The 16,307-nt window shown below is 52.7% G+C and overlaps 4 protein-coding genes and 1 non-coding gene across 5 annotated transcripts; 3 read left to right on the top strand and 2 right to left on the bottom strand.

Moving 5' to 3' along the window:
* The first annotated feature begins 1,823 nt into the window (after positions 1-1,823).
* On the top strand, positions 1,824-1,909 carry J4E83_004670. The gene has a single exon. It is a non-coding gene; the product is annotated as a tRNA-Asp (tRNA).
* Positions 1,910-3,145: 1,236 nt separating this feature from the next.
* On the top strand, positions 3,146-5,578 carry J4E83_004671 (uncharacterized protein; the record flags this gene model as incomplete). The annotated part of the gene is made up of 1 exon (XM_049331597.1): positions 3,146-5,578. One exon carries the CDS (start codon positions 3,146-3,148, stop codon positions 5,576-5,578), a length of 2,433 nt encoding a protein of 810 aa, XP_049189371.1.
* A 573-nt stretch (positions 5,579-6,151) lies between these two features.
* Positions 6,152-7,928, bottom strand: J4E83_004672 (uncharacterized protein; the record flags this gene model as incomplete). The annotated part of the gene is made up of 3 exons (XM_049331598.1): positions 6,152-6,887; positions 6,943-7,795; positions 7,844-7,928. 3 exons carry the CDS (start codon positions 7,926-7,928, stop codon positions 6,152-6,154), a joined length of 1,674 nt encoding a protein of 557 aa, XP_049189372.1.
* A 2,644-nt stretch (positions 7,929-10,572) lies between these two features.
* J4E83_004673 (uncharacterized protein) lies at positions 10,573-12,200 on the bottom strand (the record flags this gene model as incomplete). The annotated part of the gene is made up of 2 exons (XM_049331599.1): positions 10,573-11,717; positions 11,771-12,200. 2 exons carry the CDS (start codon positions 12,198-12,200, stop codon positions 10,573-10,575), a joined length of 1,575 nt encoding a protein of 524 aa, XP_049189373.1.
* A 2,034-nt stretch (positions 12,201-14,234) lies between these two features.
* J4E83_004674 (uncharacterized protein) lies at positions 14,235-15,557 on the top strand (the record flags this gene model as incomplete). Its single annotated transcript, XM_049331600.1, has 1 exon — positions 14,235-15,557. The coding sequence occupies one exon, from the start codon at positions 14,235-14,237 to the stop codon at positions 15,555-15,557; it is 1,323 nt and encodes a 440-aa protein (XP_049189374.1).
* Positions 15,558-16,307: the final 750 nt, after the last annotated feature.

Here is a 16,307-nt window from a genome sequence, read left to right on the forward strand (position 1 = left end):
GACCAGGACAAGATGCCGTTCGTTCTTATTGAATAGCAATAAGAGCAGAGCAGTAGCGAGCGAAGACGTGGGCTGAACGGGCGGTGGGAGAAGAGGGCGCCAACGTGCTCGTACTTCGCTGAGGCGGAGGACGCCTGCATGCCCGCTCAGCCACTCGACGTCCTGCTGAGCATTGCTGCACCCCTGCCGACATGCCCCCCGTAGATCAAGATGGCAGTGAGCATCTTCAATGCAGTGCATTTGACATCGCAATAAAGACTTGCCTGTTGATCAGCGGCTGGGCCTCTCGTCGCGACCATCGCGACTTCATCCGACGCTCCAACAACACCATGAATCAAGGCCTCCAGCCCGCGACTCCGCTTCTCTTTGTCTCTCCCGCCTGCCCAGGGCGACCCCAGATTCCAGAACGCGTCACCTCCAATTCCCAGCCAAGCCCTCTGCCCATGTCTGCTCAATCTCGCTGACCCGCGCCGCACCTTGGGTAGTGCAGCTTACTCTATGAGCCACCGCTTCTTCTCTGATTTGCCTGCTTCCATCCTTCACTTTCCCTTCTGTTGCAGCGCTAGCCACTCTGTGCTCTCCGGTAGACACTGTTGCCGGTCAGACATGACGTCGCCGCTCCTATCGCAATGGGAAATGTTGCGACCTCATCGTCGACCTTTTGTCATGGTGTTGCGAGTTGTTGGCGGTATGAGTCGGGGTCATGGCACGGGCAGTCTGCCTGGGTTGGTGTCTACGCGGTTCCGCCTACAATAGAACAAGTCGAACGGCACAGCGTCAGACTATTGATCTTGAGCAGAAGCGCATCGCGTCTGCACTCTGTTATATTACAGGACGCTCTCTCGCAGATTTGGGAGATTCACACTCGTCGCGTATAGTAACTTTAGGCCTACAGCCCATTGCATAGCCTCGCGCACGTAGTAACCCAGCGCTACATCGTGGCATAGTACAACATCACACGCCACGAGAATGCTGTTCCACGCCGATAGGATACGGCATGAGCCGACGGTTCAGCCTCCACGATACCCGGATGATGGTGACGGACATGCGCGAATGGGCGTCTACACTGCCTTTTCTGGCAAACATCTTGTGCGCTCTCCCCTTCCCCACCTAGGCAGATTTGATAGATCTGCATATTCATCTTGCGATGAGAACACACTGCACCTCTCGTGCCTCAACTTGAATTCATAAAATGATGGAGCGTTCCCTCAATTTCCATTCTACACAATACACGTATGCGTATGTGGCAAGATGCGGTATCATTCGCGATGCTGATCCGCGCACCTGGTTCGAGCTGCAGGGGCAGCTTCCAATGCCCATGCCTCACATGGGCATGCGTGTCATCGGTAGAACCACACCGCATCTTACCTTGCGCGCTCATCAACTGTAGGTCGTTCCGCGATCTCACTGCCTGAAGATTCGGGATCATTTCTTTCGGGGTCTCCACTAAGAGACCCGTCGGCGCTTCGGGTTCAGGGGCAAGACACTTGCGTTCATGTCAGATAGTCCAAGGGACACTTGTTAAGGATGAGACGTGATGATTGAAGCAGGCAGCGGTTATTAGTTTTGTCGCTGTTGTGATGTTTGTGGGTGTTTGTCGTGGTTGGTAGGTGCCGAGGATTTGAGGCTGGGAATGCAGGTGCCACCGGTCCGGCTCGTGCCCCACCTCCAAGCGGGAACCACGTCTTGTTTTTCAATCGATTTCGTCTGCGTAGACCAGTAGAGCGTAGCGCTGGAGGCAGAAGAAGACGCACAAAAATCTATAAGTTAAAATTTTGCGATTTCATCCATCGATCCACCTACTCAACCATCTGGTTGATCAATCTTCAGTAGTATAGTGGTCAGTATTTCCGCTTGTCACCTATCAGGCAACTCGCGGGAGACCGGGGTTCAATTCCCCGCTGGAGAGATCAGTTTTTTTGCTCTTGCTTTTGCCTACAGTATACATCATGGGGTCGGTCGGGCCCGGGGGCAATTGGGATGGGAGTCGGTTGTGGCCCGCCACCTCTACACCTCAACCACCACAACTCACCACCATGCTGGTCATCGCAAAGCGACAGCCGCATCTTTTTAACGTCAATAGTGATGTCTCGAGATGTTATCGGAGCTGAGTGCTTCTGCAGCACACGCGACGTAAGGCGGTATGATACTTTTTGCTGCGCCGTGCTGACGAATGCCACTGCATTTGAGCAGCTTCCTGACGCGATTGTCTCCTTATGTCATCACCTTGTCGGCGCATCAACCTACACAAATCCATTCGAACACTATTGCTGTCACGGTCGGACGCGAAGTAGCGTTTCTGAGGTTCCGTAAGCCTCGTCAGCTGCATCTGATTTTCCTAGGTTCCCATGTGGAGGAACCTCTGGTCGCACACCCAGCACGCAGTTCAAATTGTCCGAACTCTCCATGGCATGTTTTCGATATCATGCGGTTTTCCTTTCTCTCCGGCGCTTGGCGAATCAATAGCACCGCGGGTCCACTCTGGTTCTGGACCGATGTGAATCTTAGATACACCGCAGGTGAATCACAGCTGGCGGTATTAAACACGGTGTTGACCATGCCAGACGCAACCGCGCGCAAGGTCATGCGGCTTCGATGAGTCTCAGCCATGACAGTCTAGCTGAAATTTGGATTGTCTCTACACGGCTCCAAGCGCAGAGAGACAAGATGTGATCGGGGAGACCGCCTTGTCCAAAAATACCTGGCGAGTGCGGTTGAGTCCACCATCCTGCAGGTAGTCGTCAACTTGTCAGTGAAAGCTGATACCCGCCACCTGTTGTTTCATTAACGCATAGTCGGGTCACGGTCTAGCTTTCTGTCACTACCTCAAGCACGAGCTCCATTCACGCCTGGTCTGAGCGTTTAGTGGAGTTTTACACGCCTCACCCATATAAACACCCCCTTTCGGTGAGGAACTCTCACTAAACCAGCTCTCTACTCCACTTTCATACGAGCAGATCTGAGCAACACTTTTATTCCCATCTATACGAAGCAACTGGTTTGTTTCACACTCAACCCACATTCTTGAACTGCCTGCTCACTGTTTCAGATACCTCTGTTCATAAGCCTGCTGCAACTCAACCAGACCCAGCCACGCAAGAACAAAATCGAAAGCTTCCAGCCAGTCACGTACGCAGTTAACAAGATGTCTGCTACTAATGCTACCACCGATGCATCCGATGCCGTCACCGTTGACAGCACTAACACCAACACTCCTGTTGACGCCAAACAAGAAGCTCTCAAGAAAATAGCTGCCGAGAAAGAGGCCAAGCGTATTGAACAGGTTGCCGTACAGCGGCGGAAGTCCGAAATGGCTAAGAACAAGGCTACGCAAGAGTTGGCATCTAAGGGCAAGAACGCGATCCTCAAAGCCCAAGCTAGCCGGCCTACACGTCGACCTGCGAAGAAGAACCGGAAGCCGCTTCCACCTCCTGTCAATCGGACTCACGACATTGAAGCAACAGTGGAGAAGACGAAAGCTAGCGCTGAAGAGAAACGTCTTGCTCCTCTGCGGATAGTGCGCCCAAGCTACAGCTACAGCGACATCGTCGAGCAGCGCGTTGTTGACGGCGTCGTTGAGCGCATCATTCATACCAAACATTCTGCGCATGAGCCTTGCTCCGCCCACGTTCACGGCGACGGCATTGAGCAGCGCATGCCCGACAGCGTCCCTGAACCTGCCTTCCAGTCCACCGATGCGCCCAAGACTGCCCAGTCTGACACCGACGTTGAGTCAGATAAGGTCACGGAACCTGATACTGAGTCAGACGAAGACGCTCCCCAATTAGTTCAAGAGCTTGCCTCTCCTGAGCAGGTCACTGAAGACAATGACGACTCCTCCGAAGCTGCTGGCATTACTGCACTACCCCACATCTATGTCACTGCTCCGACAGATGATGCGGATGAGGAGCCTTCGATGACTGAAGATCTGGCTGAGGCAACTGACACGTCGTCCGAGCCGACCAAGGTGACTGGCGATGAAAAGTCGACTTGTAGCCCTTCGGCGATTCTGTCGATGCCCAACTCGGCTCTTTACCCTTCGCGCCTATCCCGCGACGAAGAAGCTAAGTTGGTCGCCATGCACGTTACTCCCATTGTACTGCCGGTCGCTGAAGCCAAGCAGCAGAAGCTTAGCAAGGCTCAGAAGAAGGCCGCTAAGACATCTGAGGCACCTAAGGAGATGGCCACGACGAAGTCCGATGTGGTTCAAAAGCTTCCCGAGCCCGACTCTACGGAGACTGCGATGGATACTGTCGACCCAATTGTCATAGCAGAAGAACACACATACGTCGCGACACTTCTTGCGAGGCCCAATGGCTCTGGTGTGGCCACAGAGTCTCGTGATCTCCATGGAAGGCTAGTTGCGCTTCATGTCGCTCCTCTCCTGCTGCCGGTTACTGCACCCAAGCAGCAGAAGACCAACCGGAAAGCTACCAAAGCCGACCTCCAGATATCCACTCCGGTTGAGAAGAAGAAGCCTGATTTTGTCGCCTCTCTTCTTTCCAAGCCTAACGGCCCAGGTGAGACCCAGGAGGCGCGCGACTTGCATGAGAGACTGGCTGCCCTTCATATCACTCCTCTCTCGCTGCCGGTCATTGCGCCCAAGCAGCAAAGGACCTCAAAGACCAACCAGAAGGCTACTAAAGCTGGCAAGAAGAAGTCCGTCGCTACGGAGAAGAAAGAGCCTGACTTTATCGCCTCTCTTCTCCGCAAGCCCAACGGTTCGGGTGAGACCAAAGAAACTCGCGACTTTCACAACGACCTCGTGGCTATGCATGTAGCGCCACCCGAAGTTCCGGTCCCCAAACAACAGGATAAGAATAAGAAAGCCGAGAAGGCCAACAGGTATATTGAGACTTGGACCGCTGACCCTGATGCCGTTGATCCACTGTTTCGCAGCATGGTGCCTCCCATTACTGAGGAGCCTATCTCTGCTGTTGAGGAGCTGAGTACAGAGGATGCAACGCGCGACGAGCCGTCTGTCGTCATCGCAACTCCTACCCATGGGTTCTGGCAAACTGTTCTTTCCAAACCCCCTACCACCGACGAAGCCACCACCGTCGAGCAAACGGTAATCATCCCCGACTCATCCTCGGAGTCCGACACCATAGAATCATTCAGACCCTCCAGCCACTCCTCAACCCACTCCACCCCATCCATCCTTCGCGCAGCCTCAAAAGCACGCACAACCCTCCTCGGCCCCGTCTCCCTAGAAACCTTCATCACCACCCTCGACTTCGAACTCTGGGACGGCACAACGACCAAAGAAGATATCTGCGAGGCCTTCGCCTCCCTTTCCAGCCACCTCACTCCTACAACCGTTGGTCTGGATACCGCTAAGATCCAGCGGAAGATCAAGTTGGGTAGTACGTCACTATACGCGTTTCTGCGCCAGATCACGTTCATGGAGGACGACGTGACGGTTGTGGGGGAGGTGATGAGGGTGTTTAGGAAAGCGGCGGGGGAGCAGGTGACGGCGACGAAGCTGGAGGTTGCGCTGTGGCTTGCGGAGGAGACGGATGAGGGCAGTCAGCGAGGCAGGCGGTCAAAGCGTTCTTCTCTGGCTGGTGGGGTTTAGGTGCGATGGTGTGTTGGTGGCTTGGATACTTGCGATATGGGCGTGAGTAGTTTGGCTGCTCCTTTCCTTTTCTTCCCAAAGTTATGCACGGGTATCTTTCATTGTCATTGTTATGGGGCGGCGGGGTATCATGGTTCGAGCGAGGCGTTGGGGACGACCGTTTTCCTGATACTATCATCACTCTAGGGTACCAAAAGCTTATCCTCCACATTGGTTGAGCTTTAGGCTTTGACTCACCTGGCGCCGGGTTTGAGTTGGCTTGTCGCTCCCTACTGTGGGTATACGCTGAGTTATCCCAAGAGGCTGATGATCTTTTAGTCGAAGTCAGCATTTGTTTTAGGAAACATAGGTATTAATTCAACTGTAAAAGTTTGCATGCTTGACGGAAATCGGGTGAAAGCAGTGGGATTGTACATGTGGTAGTTGTAACTTGTTAGTATATTGAGAGATTACTAGACGTGCGCATGCATGAGGAAAGGATTTTATGTTCATAACTTCATTCATATACATCCAGCAACACGATTGATGTGTGCGATGCTATATACAGGGTATTCGTACGACTGCCGCAGTGGCTCAGACCTTCTGCTCCACACGGTGAGTCTGTTGCTCCGCGCCACCAGCATTCTCCATCTGGTACTCAACAGCCTTCTCACCCGACTCATCCATAATCTCAGCCATACCGCCAGAACCCTTTGTAAGCTCGGCACCCTTGCGACCAATAAGGTGCCAAGGAAGGTTGAACATCTCGTCGAGAGATTCGAGCGACTTTCCAGAAGTCTCAGGCAGGAAGAAGTATACCCATACGAGACCAACGGCGGTGACGCAGGAGAAGAACAGCATAGTACCTCCGTGGGTCATGGAAATGAACATGAGAGGTACAGCCTTGGAGTTACCGTACTGGTTGACAAAGTGGAATGTCATGGCGATGGAACCGCCAAGAGCACGGAGACGGAGAGGGTAGATCTCGGAGTTGATGAGGTACTGGATCGAGTTCCATCCGAGCGCCCAACCGAAACCGGAGAAGTAGATCATGACGATGGCACCCATGGCAGCGTGCTTTTGGCTGGAGCTCTGGGGTACGCCATCGGCAACGCCGGTGTCGATGAGTAGGAAGATGGCCATGTAGAGCATGGATAGGAGCTGAAGTGTGATACCGGTGGCGAGAGAGCGCTTACGGCCGAGGAAGTCGATCAGGAAGAAGGCGCAGATCATGGAACTGACAAATTTGACGACACCGAAGATGGCTGTGGCAAAGAGCTTCTCTTGTTGACCGCTGGTGCCCATCATCTCAAAGTACTTGGGTGCGTAGCTGGGGATCGTGTTAGTTGCGTGCGCGAGGAATGGAATCTGAGTGTCGAACTTACATTGTGATGGAGTTGGCTCCCGACCATTGCGATAGCAACTGCGACAGGACAGAGAGCTGAAGACGGTAGAGGTTGGCCTTGCTGGAGAAAAGCTCACGGATGGGTCCGAGCCAAGATGTACCCATAGTGGCTTCGCGTTCGCGGTTGAGCTGGTCGTTGATGTCCATAATCTCCGAAGTGACGTAAGGGTGGTCGGCGGGGAGGTTGCGGAGTTGTGCGAGGTTGTCGAGCGCCTCCTCGTGGCGACCGACCTTGATCAACCAACGGGAACTCTCCTTTGCGAACCAAGAGAGGGTGAAGATGAGACCGGCGAACATGATGTGCATGCTGTTGGGTACGAGCCATTGAGCATCAGTGGCAGACGAGATGTGGATGGAGGAACCCCAAGATGCGAAGTAGGCAAGCATGATACCGATGTAGACTGATCCAGCGAAAGCGCAGACACAGAGACCACGGATGGCCCTGGGTGCGGTCTCAGCTAGGTAGGTGGGCGCGACGACGGTGGTCTGTCCGATACCGATACCAGCAATGAAGCGGCCGGCGTAGATTTGTCCAACGGAGCCAGTGATAGAGCTGGTGAGGAAGATGACGATGCCGATAACCCAGACAATGCAAAGTTGGCGAGTAGCCCAGAGACGACCAATCTTGTCGGTGATGAAGAAGGCAATCAGGGAACCCAAGATGGAACCCATCTGTACCATGGATGTGATGTTCGATAGGAGCTCCGCGATCTCGTGCTCGCTCTTGCTGCCGTCTTCCTCGAGTCCGAACTTGCGTTTGAAGGGGTCGAGTTCGGCCGTAGTACCGATGAGGCCCTCGTCGATACCACGAGCAGCGCCCATGAGACCGAAAACTACGACGAGTTAGTTGGGTGTAGTCTCATGGAGGTGAGATAACCTACCGAAGACACCATACCAGAGACGCCAGTTAAGGCTCTCCTTGGGAGTGTGCTTCAAGTTCTCCTTCCATGGGTTCCAAACGACCATGATGGGCGATATTGGTATAGGTAGATCGGAGTAAGGTCGTGATTGAGCTGCGGAACCTACGTCTGTCGGACAGGGAGGAAAGGCAGTGACGGCTCAACTGTACAAAGGCGCATGTGCCTCTTATACTTGAACTGATGGTGGGGTACGAGATGCGGAGATCCCAGATGCAAGGCCTGTTAAAATCACACCATCCATGAGACCCCAGAGTCAACCCCGGAAGCCTCTACTCCACGTTTGTCCATCGCCAGTAGCGGTCGGCGTCGGTCTTCCGAGCCAGGAATGCCGGATGACCTTCCCAACTGTGGTTTTCCCAACGTTCAATAGGTCGACCCGTCTCGTCGGCCATTGCAGGCGTTGGAACTAACCCTCGCGCAGTAAGCGGACCGCTGATCGTCTGATCAATTACCGATCAAGCGGCCACGCCGGTCGCCTTTCGTGTCTCTCACGGCAGCGCCATCTGCACGTAGGTTACATGCCCAGTAAGGAGGCGGAAAGGTTGGCAGGCTTAGGTGGAGAAAGCTTCCTTGTTCGTGCGTCTTGTGGAGCTTGGGGCCGAGCTAAGGACGAGTCAAGAACCTGGCCACCACACGATGGGAACCCCGCATTATCCCCCAAACGCTCTCGTGTCCCGGATTTCTCTTGGTCTCCCACGTTAGCTGTCAGTCGAGGAAGAGAAGCTTGTCAAGCTCCTCGTAGCGGCCGGGGAGGTGCCGTAAATGCATGCCGCGCTATTGGCTGGTACCATCCCGGGAAAATCTCGCACGCGGGATAAATTACTACGCTATTCTGACGCTGCCTCGCGACGAGACCGTTCGCCGGCAGAATTATGGCCGAGAGGAGCGTCGGAGCAGGGTGTCGGCTTCTGAGGTTAAGCTCCTGGACGAGACCTCGTCTCGCGGCGGTGTGTCGACACAAGCGATGCGGCTCCAACTCCTTCAGCCTTTTCCAGTAGCGCCCGCGTTGTGACTACCCCAAATGGTATCCCGTCCCTCCAATGCATCTGCCGTGGGGACTACACTATCGGACATAGATACGGCGCCTGCAGGATATTCTGATGGAGCTAACGGTGCGCAGGTGTGAAAATGTGTCGCTTCTTCGGTCGCTCTGGCGCTGATACGAGTCCTGGTTGTCGGAGCCTCTGATGGGTCGTAGGACAATGATCCGACTCTTGGCTCTCACTTGGCTCTGTACCCCAAAGTCCAGCAGGAAGGGTATTCTGCCGTAGTGGCAGCTGGATCGTTGAACCCACAACGGCAAGCACAACATCTCCAAGCGCTTTGTTGTCTTGACGAAAGCCCAGACCGCCCGGGTTCTGCTTGTCTCCACAGAGCTTTGCATTCGCAGTGCATCTTGTCATGCGATGCGAAGAAACAGACAGGTCTAGAGGTGTGATACGTCCACCACCCCCGGTCGGAGCTCCGAGGGTTATCGGTGCGAACGCAGGCGCTTTGACTTGGGGTCTCCACACACACGAGGTGCGCGTGAGATGGTTAGCGAAGACCAAGATTGCCATGCCTTCACCAAGTGCTTGTGAACAGCGCAAGCCGTTGTGCCAAAGGACGCCCAAGTGCTTGACCTAGACGTCAACAGAGCGGCATCTTTGCTACATCGTATCTTTCGTAAACATCATCGAAGTCATGTCCTCTCCTCTTACGCGCTGCGATAAATTTGAGAATCATGCGGGCATCCTTCTGGTCCACAGCGGGCGAGATTGATCGGCTGGTCGGCGATGCCAGTGGGTCTAATCCTTCCTCTTATGCATCGTGTATACAAACGGCTACCGTCGAAGCCACAAAAATCCAAGTGTCGGTGATTGCCGTGCATGAAACATCTACTGAGGTGGTGTTGTGTTCAATCCCCGTTGCCGTCTAGGTCGCCCTCAACAGACATTGGCTTTCGTTCAACACATCCATCCAGACATCGTGTGCGTATGTCCGCGGGCGGAGATGTTGGATGATCGGGTGGATACGGACGCTGACAAACGCCTCTGAACTGATTAGCCGCCTTGGAAAGCATATGGGGTGGAAAGCACGCACTTACGAGCTCATTGTGGGTATCAACCAAGACGGACCAAGGCGCCAATGTTGGGGATAAGACCCATTTATACGTCTTGTAATCACAACAACTGATTCAAGCCGTGCGGAGAAATGGGACCCGGGGTACGAGGTTCACATGTCACTCTCACTGGACGCCTGAAGGGTCCTGTACGGTTATCCGGAACTAGTTGTGGGGAGAGTGTGACTGAACGTTAGATCTGGGGTGATGGGAAAATGTCGGTGTGTTGGCGGCAAATGAGATGGCGAGATGTCTGTAGGTGGCAGTTAAGCGATGAAGCACGTGTTAGCATTGTGCCGTGGCCCTGAGGGAAGTGCCGACTAGGGAGTAGGCGCGATAGAGTGAAGGGCAATCTAAGGCAGGTGCGATAAAACCACGGCTGCGCAACAGTGCGCAATCATCAGCACATCGTGCCTTCAATTCAGAACGTAAGTGACTATAAGTGTTTTTGTCCTGTAATTCAGCTGCCTAGGTATCTAATTGACTGCAGAAATGTTGGCATACCGATGTCGTGCCGTGATGTCGACATCGTAGCCGGGATCCCGGAAAAGGCAACCGCGGACCCTCTTCCCAGGTGTGCCGAGCTCGCTCAATCCTCCTCAGAGTCCCCCTCAGCATCCTCTTCCTCCCCCACAAACCTAGCCCGCTTACTCGGACTAACCTCACCACCATCCTCGCGCCCTCTCTTCTCAGCCCTGGGAGTCTCCTCCTGCTCCTGCGCCCACAGTGCCAACTCCAACTCCTCTATCAAATCCACATCATCAGCTACACCCTCCCCTTCAGCCTCTTCCCTATTCCTAGACTGCTCTATTGCCATCTCTAGGCCCTCGTCAACCCTCGACGCGCGCTGTCGGTAGCAAACGTTGCCGTTCTTGCCGTGCTCGTGGTATCGCTTGCACCATGCGCCTTCGGTGCTCTCCTCGATCTTGAGCGTGAGGTTCTTGCGGACCATGCGTAGGCTTGTTTGCATGATGTCGAAGAGGAGCTCGGGGTGTAGAGCGAAGCCCTTGCGCGTGACCTTCCCGATGATGTGCTCGGCCTTGTTGCCGCCCAGGGCGAGTGCGTCGGCCCAGAGGAGTCTCGCTCCACACCTCGGTGATGTATATGTGTAAAGCAAGTTGAGGAGATCAGTATGGACCGACGTAACATCTTTGTCAAGTTCAGGATCCGTGACCTCCAAGTCGTAGTCTCTAGGAAACTGATCAAACTCTGCCGGGATATTCTTGCCCTTTCGCCACGCCTGTTGTGCGACTCGCTTGCGCCGATTGAGCGCTCGGTTCGGGAGCCAAATTTCCTCTGTTTTCTCATCCTCTGGTTTCTCATCTTTTTCCTTATCTTCTTGAGCTTTTTTGCGCTGGTCGTGGAACTTGCGGATCCATGTGTCGGCTACCATGTCGCAGAGGTCCCAGAACTTCTCTTGGTAGCAGACAATGTATAGCTGGGTGAGGGTCTTGGCGCTGTAGGGTAGGGCCTGGTATGGGTTGGCGGCGTCGCTGAGGCCGGGAAGGTCGAGGTTGATTTTGGCGTTGCTCTTGAGGTTGCTCAGGATGAGGTATATTTCTTTGTCTGCTATGAACGGGGGAGGCACTGCAGGGGACGCGAACATCCCGTATTGTTCGACTGATTTCCTAGCGGCGGCGCTAAACGGCGTGGAGTTCTTAGGCGGACGACCTCTTGGCTTTGGTGTCTTTGGTGGCTGCTTGATCTGCTCTTGGGCCTTGTGTGTAACGTACGCTGGAATAAGGTCAGCAATCTGTGATCATAACACAAGAGAGAGGAGCACTCACATGGATCACTCGCCACGGATCCTCTGCCATCGTCTCTAGCATCTTCCTCAGCCTGATTAATGAAGGCATCGATCTCGCTACCCTGAGCGGCGTCGTACTGGTTTGGTTTTTGAATCGCTCGTCCAGTGCGAGTCGTGACCGGCGCCGCTTCTACGGATTGCTGAGGAAGGTCGTCGTCTTGATCGTCTCTCTCGCTATATCCCGGTGTCGCGTCGCGCTCCTGCGCTGGGCTGTCCGATCTTCCCACCGATGGCTTGAACAGTAGCTTGGGTCCCGGTCTATCAGGTACAGCTTCTGGCGCTGATGGCGCTGGAGTTGCTGACTTTGAGGCTCTGCCTTTCGGTCGGCCGCCACCACGGCTACCACCTTTGGCGCCACCGCGAGGACGTCCCGGCGACTTTCCCGTCGTGACTGTCTTCTGTTTACCCATCGAGCTGTTGATGAAGGTTTGCTGATGATGCGAACCCGCGGTGAGGTCGATGAGTCGCTAAGTATGTGATCGGTCTGCGGTTGAGAACGAGGGAGTAGTTGCGTTGGTGTTACAGACTACCCGTTGCAGAAGAGAGAAACTAAGAGAGCCTTCGTAGCCTATTTTGCTAAATGTAGTGAAGGTGAGCGGTTGTCGCTCGGTGCGTCCAGGCACGCTAGGCTCCGAGACTGTAGAACAATAGAACGAGCAGGCGTTCGACAATAGTGGAAAAACCAAAGCTGCGCAGCTCCACTAGCATAGTGAAAACTGAATAGGCCTAGGAGCTTGCGCGCTATCAAAGTGAGAACAGAACCCTAGCCTCCACCAGAAACGTCATCAAGATCATCGGTCGTGCGCTTTCATCACGAAAAGTATTGGGAAGATGAGAAATTGGTCTGCGCTACTTCATACGAATGGAAAACCATGACAGAGTGTATGGAACGCAATGCCCCGAGAATGAACGTAGAATGGAAAGATAAACAGACCTAGAAATCAAGGGAGGTCCCTAGCTGCGCTCCGTCTCGATTCCAGTCGCATCGCAATACCCTCGTACCTCGTGTGAAGCCGCTCCGCTCTCAAGACACACTCCTGACAGAAGATGACGCCAGGATCCTTCTGAAGATGAATTGATATGGAATCCCCCACGCAGGGTTTCTCAAAGAGACAGTTCTGACAGCATGGTTGTGGCGCAACACACCAGACCTTGTGGCCACACTGTAGGCTGTGCTCTTGGAGATCGGGTTTGGGAAACGGTGCCGCCAATAAGGTCTCCACTTGGTCGTCCGGGATCTGAAGGGCCGCTACTATTTCTCCTCGTGTAAGGGCGAGAGAGCGTCGAGGTAGAAGTTGTGGAAACTCTGTTGCTGGCTTTTGAGAGTGGTAGTGATCTACTGGAAGGCCGTGGCAGACCTCGCAATAGATGTAATCCGGCCGCGCCGCCCGGTGGATAGAGCGTAGGAGACGGGGGAAATCTAGACTAGAAGAGGATGATTTAGCAATTGAAAGAACTTAGAAGTTTCGTCGATGACGTACGGGTTGGAAGTAGACCCTACAACAGTATCTGAGAATCGTGGGTTGATAGGGTTTATGGGGTATCGGCAGTTTCTAGCGCATCTTGTATCCTGCGAATCAATAGCGACAACATGGCCGCAGTGGAGAAGATGAAACATGCCAGGTGCATTTGAACCATCATCGTACCAAACGCCGATGCAGGGCTCGATCTTCCGTACAGCACGTGTGACTCTCTCGCCGCTGTTTTGTGGTGTCTCCCGCTTTTGTTGGTCCGTTGGAGCTGGACAAAAGGACATGTTGAAGGATAGCGAGGTTGCAGATAGCGAGTACTCGTAATGGTTGATAATTGTAGAAGAGAATTTCCCTGGAATGATCGTTTGTCAAGCGTCCAGTAACGATATTGGAGAGTACTTGCGAGACTGGTTGTCTAGGCAGCCGAGTGACCACAAAGTACAAACGCGAGTACGGAGAACGTGACAGTGAATCGAAGAAGTGGAAAAGCAGGCAGGGAGTCCGAGCTCACCCAACATCCCTCTTACCTGCAGTTTCATTGCCGCGACAGCTCTTGACCCATCATCGAAATACCGCCGGAAGTCGCAATGGCAGCGAACCAAGAGGACTTCGTCCGCATCGGCTTACGCGCGACAACAAGCAGCGATGACACACCGACGCACTGTACAATCTGTCTCAACGAGCAACAGCCGGGTCAGGACGTTGACGAGATCCGCCGTTGCGGCCATACTTTCCACAAGCATTGTTTGCTGGCCTGGCTCAACTCACCGAACACGCAGCATAGCAGTTGTCCGAACTGTCGTCAGGAGCTATTTCCGACTCGCCACCCTCTACCTGTAAGTAGTGTTTACAAAAACAATCAACGCGCATTCGCTAATCATAACGACGCAGCCACGCCCAGACGATGTCGATGGAGAGTCAGATCTAGCGACCTTGGTCTCGAACTTAGACGAGCTGAGTGCCCGCGTGTCAATGCTCGGGGATATGGTGGCTGCTTTTCGCAACCACGACGACCTTCTCGTGAGCGAGCTTAGGCACCACAACCTCGATGTTCCTGGGCCATCACCGTCCGACCCCCGATTCCAACGCGCCTTGAGGGCCATTCACGAGTTGGAGCCGATGCCCGCATGTGTCATGCCCCACCCGGTAACAGGTGGATACACAACTGTGGAGACGCGTTATCGCAGACTGTTCATCTTGGGGACCGATCCAGTTTCCGGCGTCACTTTCGAGAATCGCTGGAGGTATCGCTCTGAGTTCGTGCGCGACCTGGGGCGATTGGAGCAGCTTCGTCTCGATCTTGGTCCCCAGCCGACCTCAAACAACCGTCCTGAGCCAAGTCTAGAGCAGACAAGATTACTCATCGAATTCGGAGCCCTCTTGGACAAACTCATGCCTGACACTAGGGACTCTCTTCCCATCGAGACCTTGCTTCTGAGCAACGATCCGCCAAGCGATGCTCTTGTCCGCAGCATTGATCCCCAGCTCCTGCTAGAGGCGAGGTTGTTCTCAGTGCTCTCGGTCGCAACAGAAAGGGACCTCAGGCAATCGTTTGAGGAGGTTGTCAGTTCTGTAGATCCAGGGTATTCGTGGCAATCTCGTGAACGAGCAGGTGAACGAGCAATCAGAAATATCCTTGGAGAGTACAGACATCATTGGTTTATCAACAAAGGCATTTACCGTCATTACATGACCAGCCACAGCCAGGCGGGTCAATCAACGGGTGTCGTACCTATACCTCAGGAAACTACGGTGGTCAGTGTGGTCCGGTTCCCGACTCGTCCAGCACATCAGCGAGAAGTGTCTCTGATGCGTCCGAGCCAGGGTATTATGTGGCAACCCAGTATGTCGCCGTTCAGGTCCTCGGCCGCTGAGAGTCAAAGTATGAGAGTTAGTTGGTTCGATGAGATGCCGCGTGGAGCCAATGCGGAAGCTCTGCTTGATCCGGAGTATCTCCAGTGGCGGCAAGAGCAGGTTGAACCGTCGAGATTCAACAGTCCCAGAGCCGTGGGACAACTGCCTTGTACACCGGACATGGACGAACTTGTGCGACCACCCCAGAACAGAGAGCCAGATCTTCACCCGGAACAGATGAGTCGGCGAGGAGAAATCCATGAGGCCATCTCCAGCGAGCTGCAACCGCTAATCCCTGGACTCCAAGCGCAAGCAGAGGCATCCAGACAGTTGCCTCGCCAGGCCATTCGCGATCGCAGTGTGCAGACCAATGCGAACGCCATGGGTGCTCGGGTGATTCGCATGCTCCGAAACTCCCTTCACCGACGCCGGTCACAGTAGAGGGAAGCATCGCAAACGGCGGAGATGGAAGTTGTGAAAGAGACACGGAGGGCGTTTAAGGGCCTGTTTAGTGATTATTGTACAAATATTAATATAAAGAAAATATAATTAGACTCTAAAACATAATTTATTAGCATCTTACTACCTTTATATCTCTTTATATAATAATTAAAAAATAAGTTTATAGAATAAATATTCTACTACTATAGCTTAATAAAATATTTAGCGTATTCTACTACTATAGCTTAATAGAATATTTAGTGTATTTTACTACTATAGTATAATAAAATATTTAGTATATTCTACTACTATAGTATTTATAGTATACGTAAAGTATTCTACTACTATAGTATAATAGACTATCTAGTATATTCTACTACTATAGTATTTATAGTATACGTAAAGTATTCTACTACTATAGTATAATAAAAGTATTCTACTACTATAGTATAATAAAAGTATTCTACTACTATAGTATAATAAGAGTATTCTACTACTACTTACCTATTCTAAGTTTATAAGTATTCTACTACTATAGTATAATAAAAGTATTCTACTACTATAGTATAATAAAAGTATTCTACTACTATAGTATAATAAAAGTATTTTACTACTATAGTATAATAAAAGTATTCTACTACTATAGTATAATAAAAGTATTCTACTACTATAGTATAATAAAAGTATTCTACTACTACTTACCTATTCTAAGTTTATAAGTATTCTACTACTATAGTATAATAAAAGTAT

The sequence above is a fragment of the Alternaria metachromatica genome (genome assembly GCF_023757995.1).
Source record: "Alternaria metachromatica strain BMP 0045 chromosome Unknown scaffold_8, whole genome shotgun sequence".
Lineage (NCBI taxonomy): Eukaryota > Fungi > Ascomycota > Dothideomycetes > Pleosporales > Pleosporaceae > Alternaria > Alternaria metachromatica.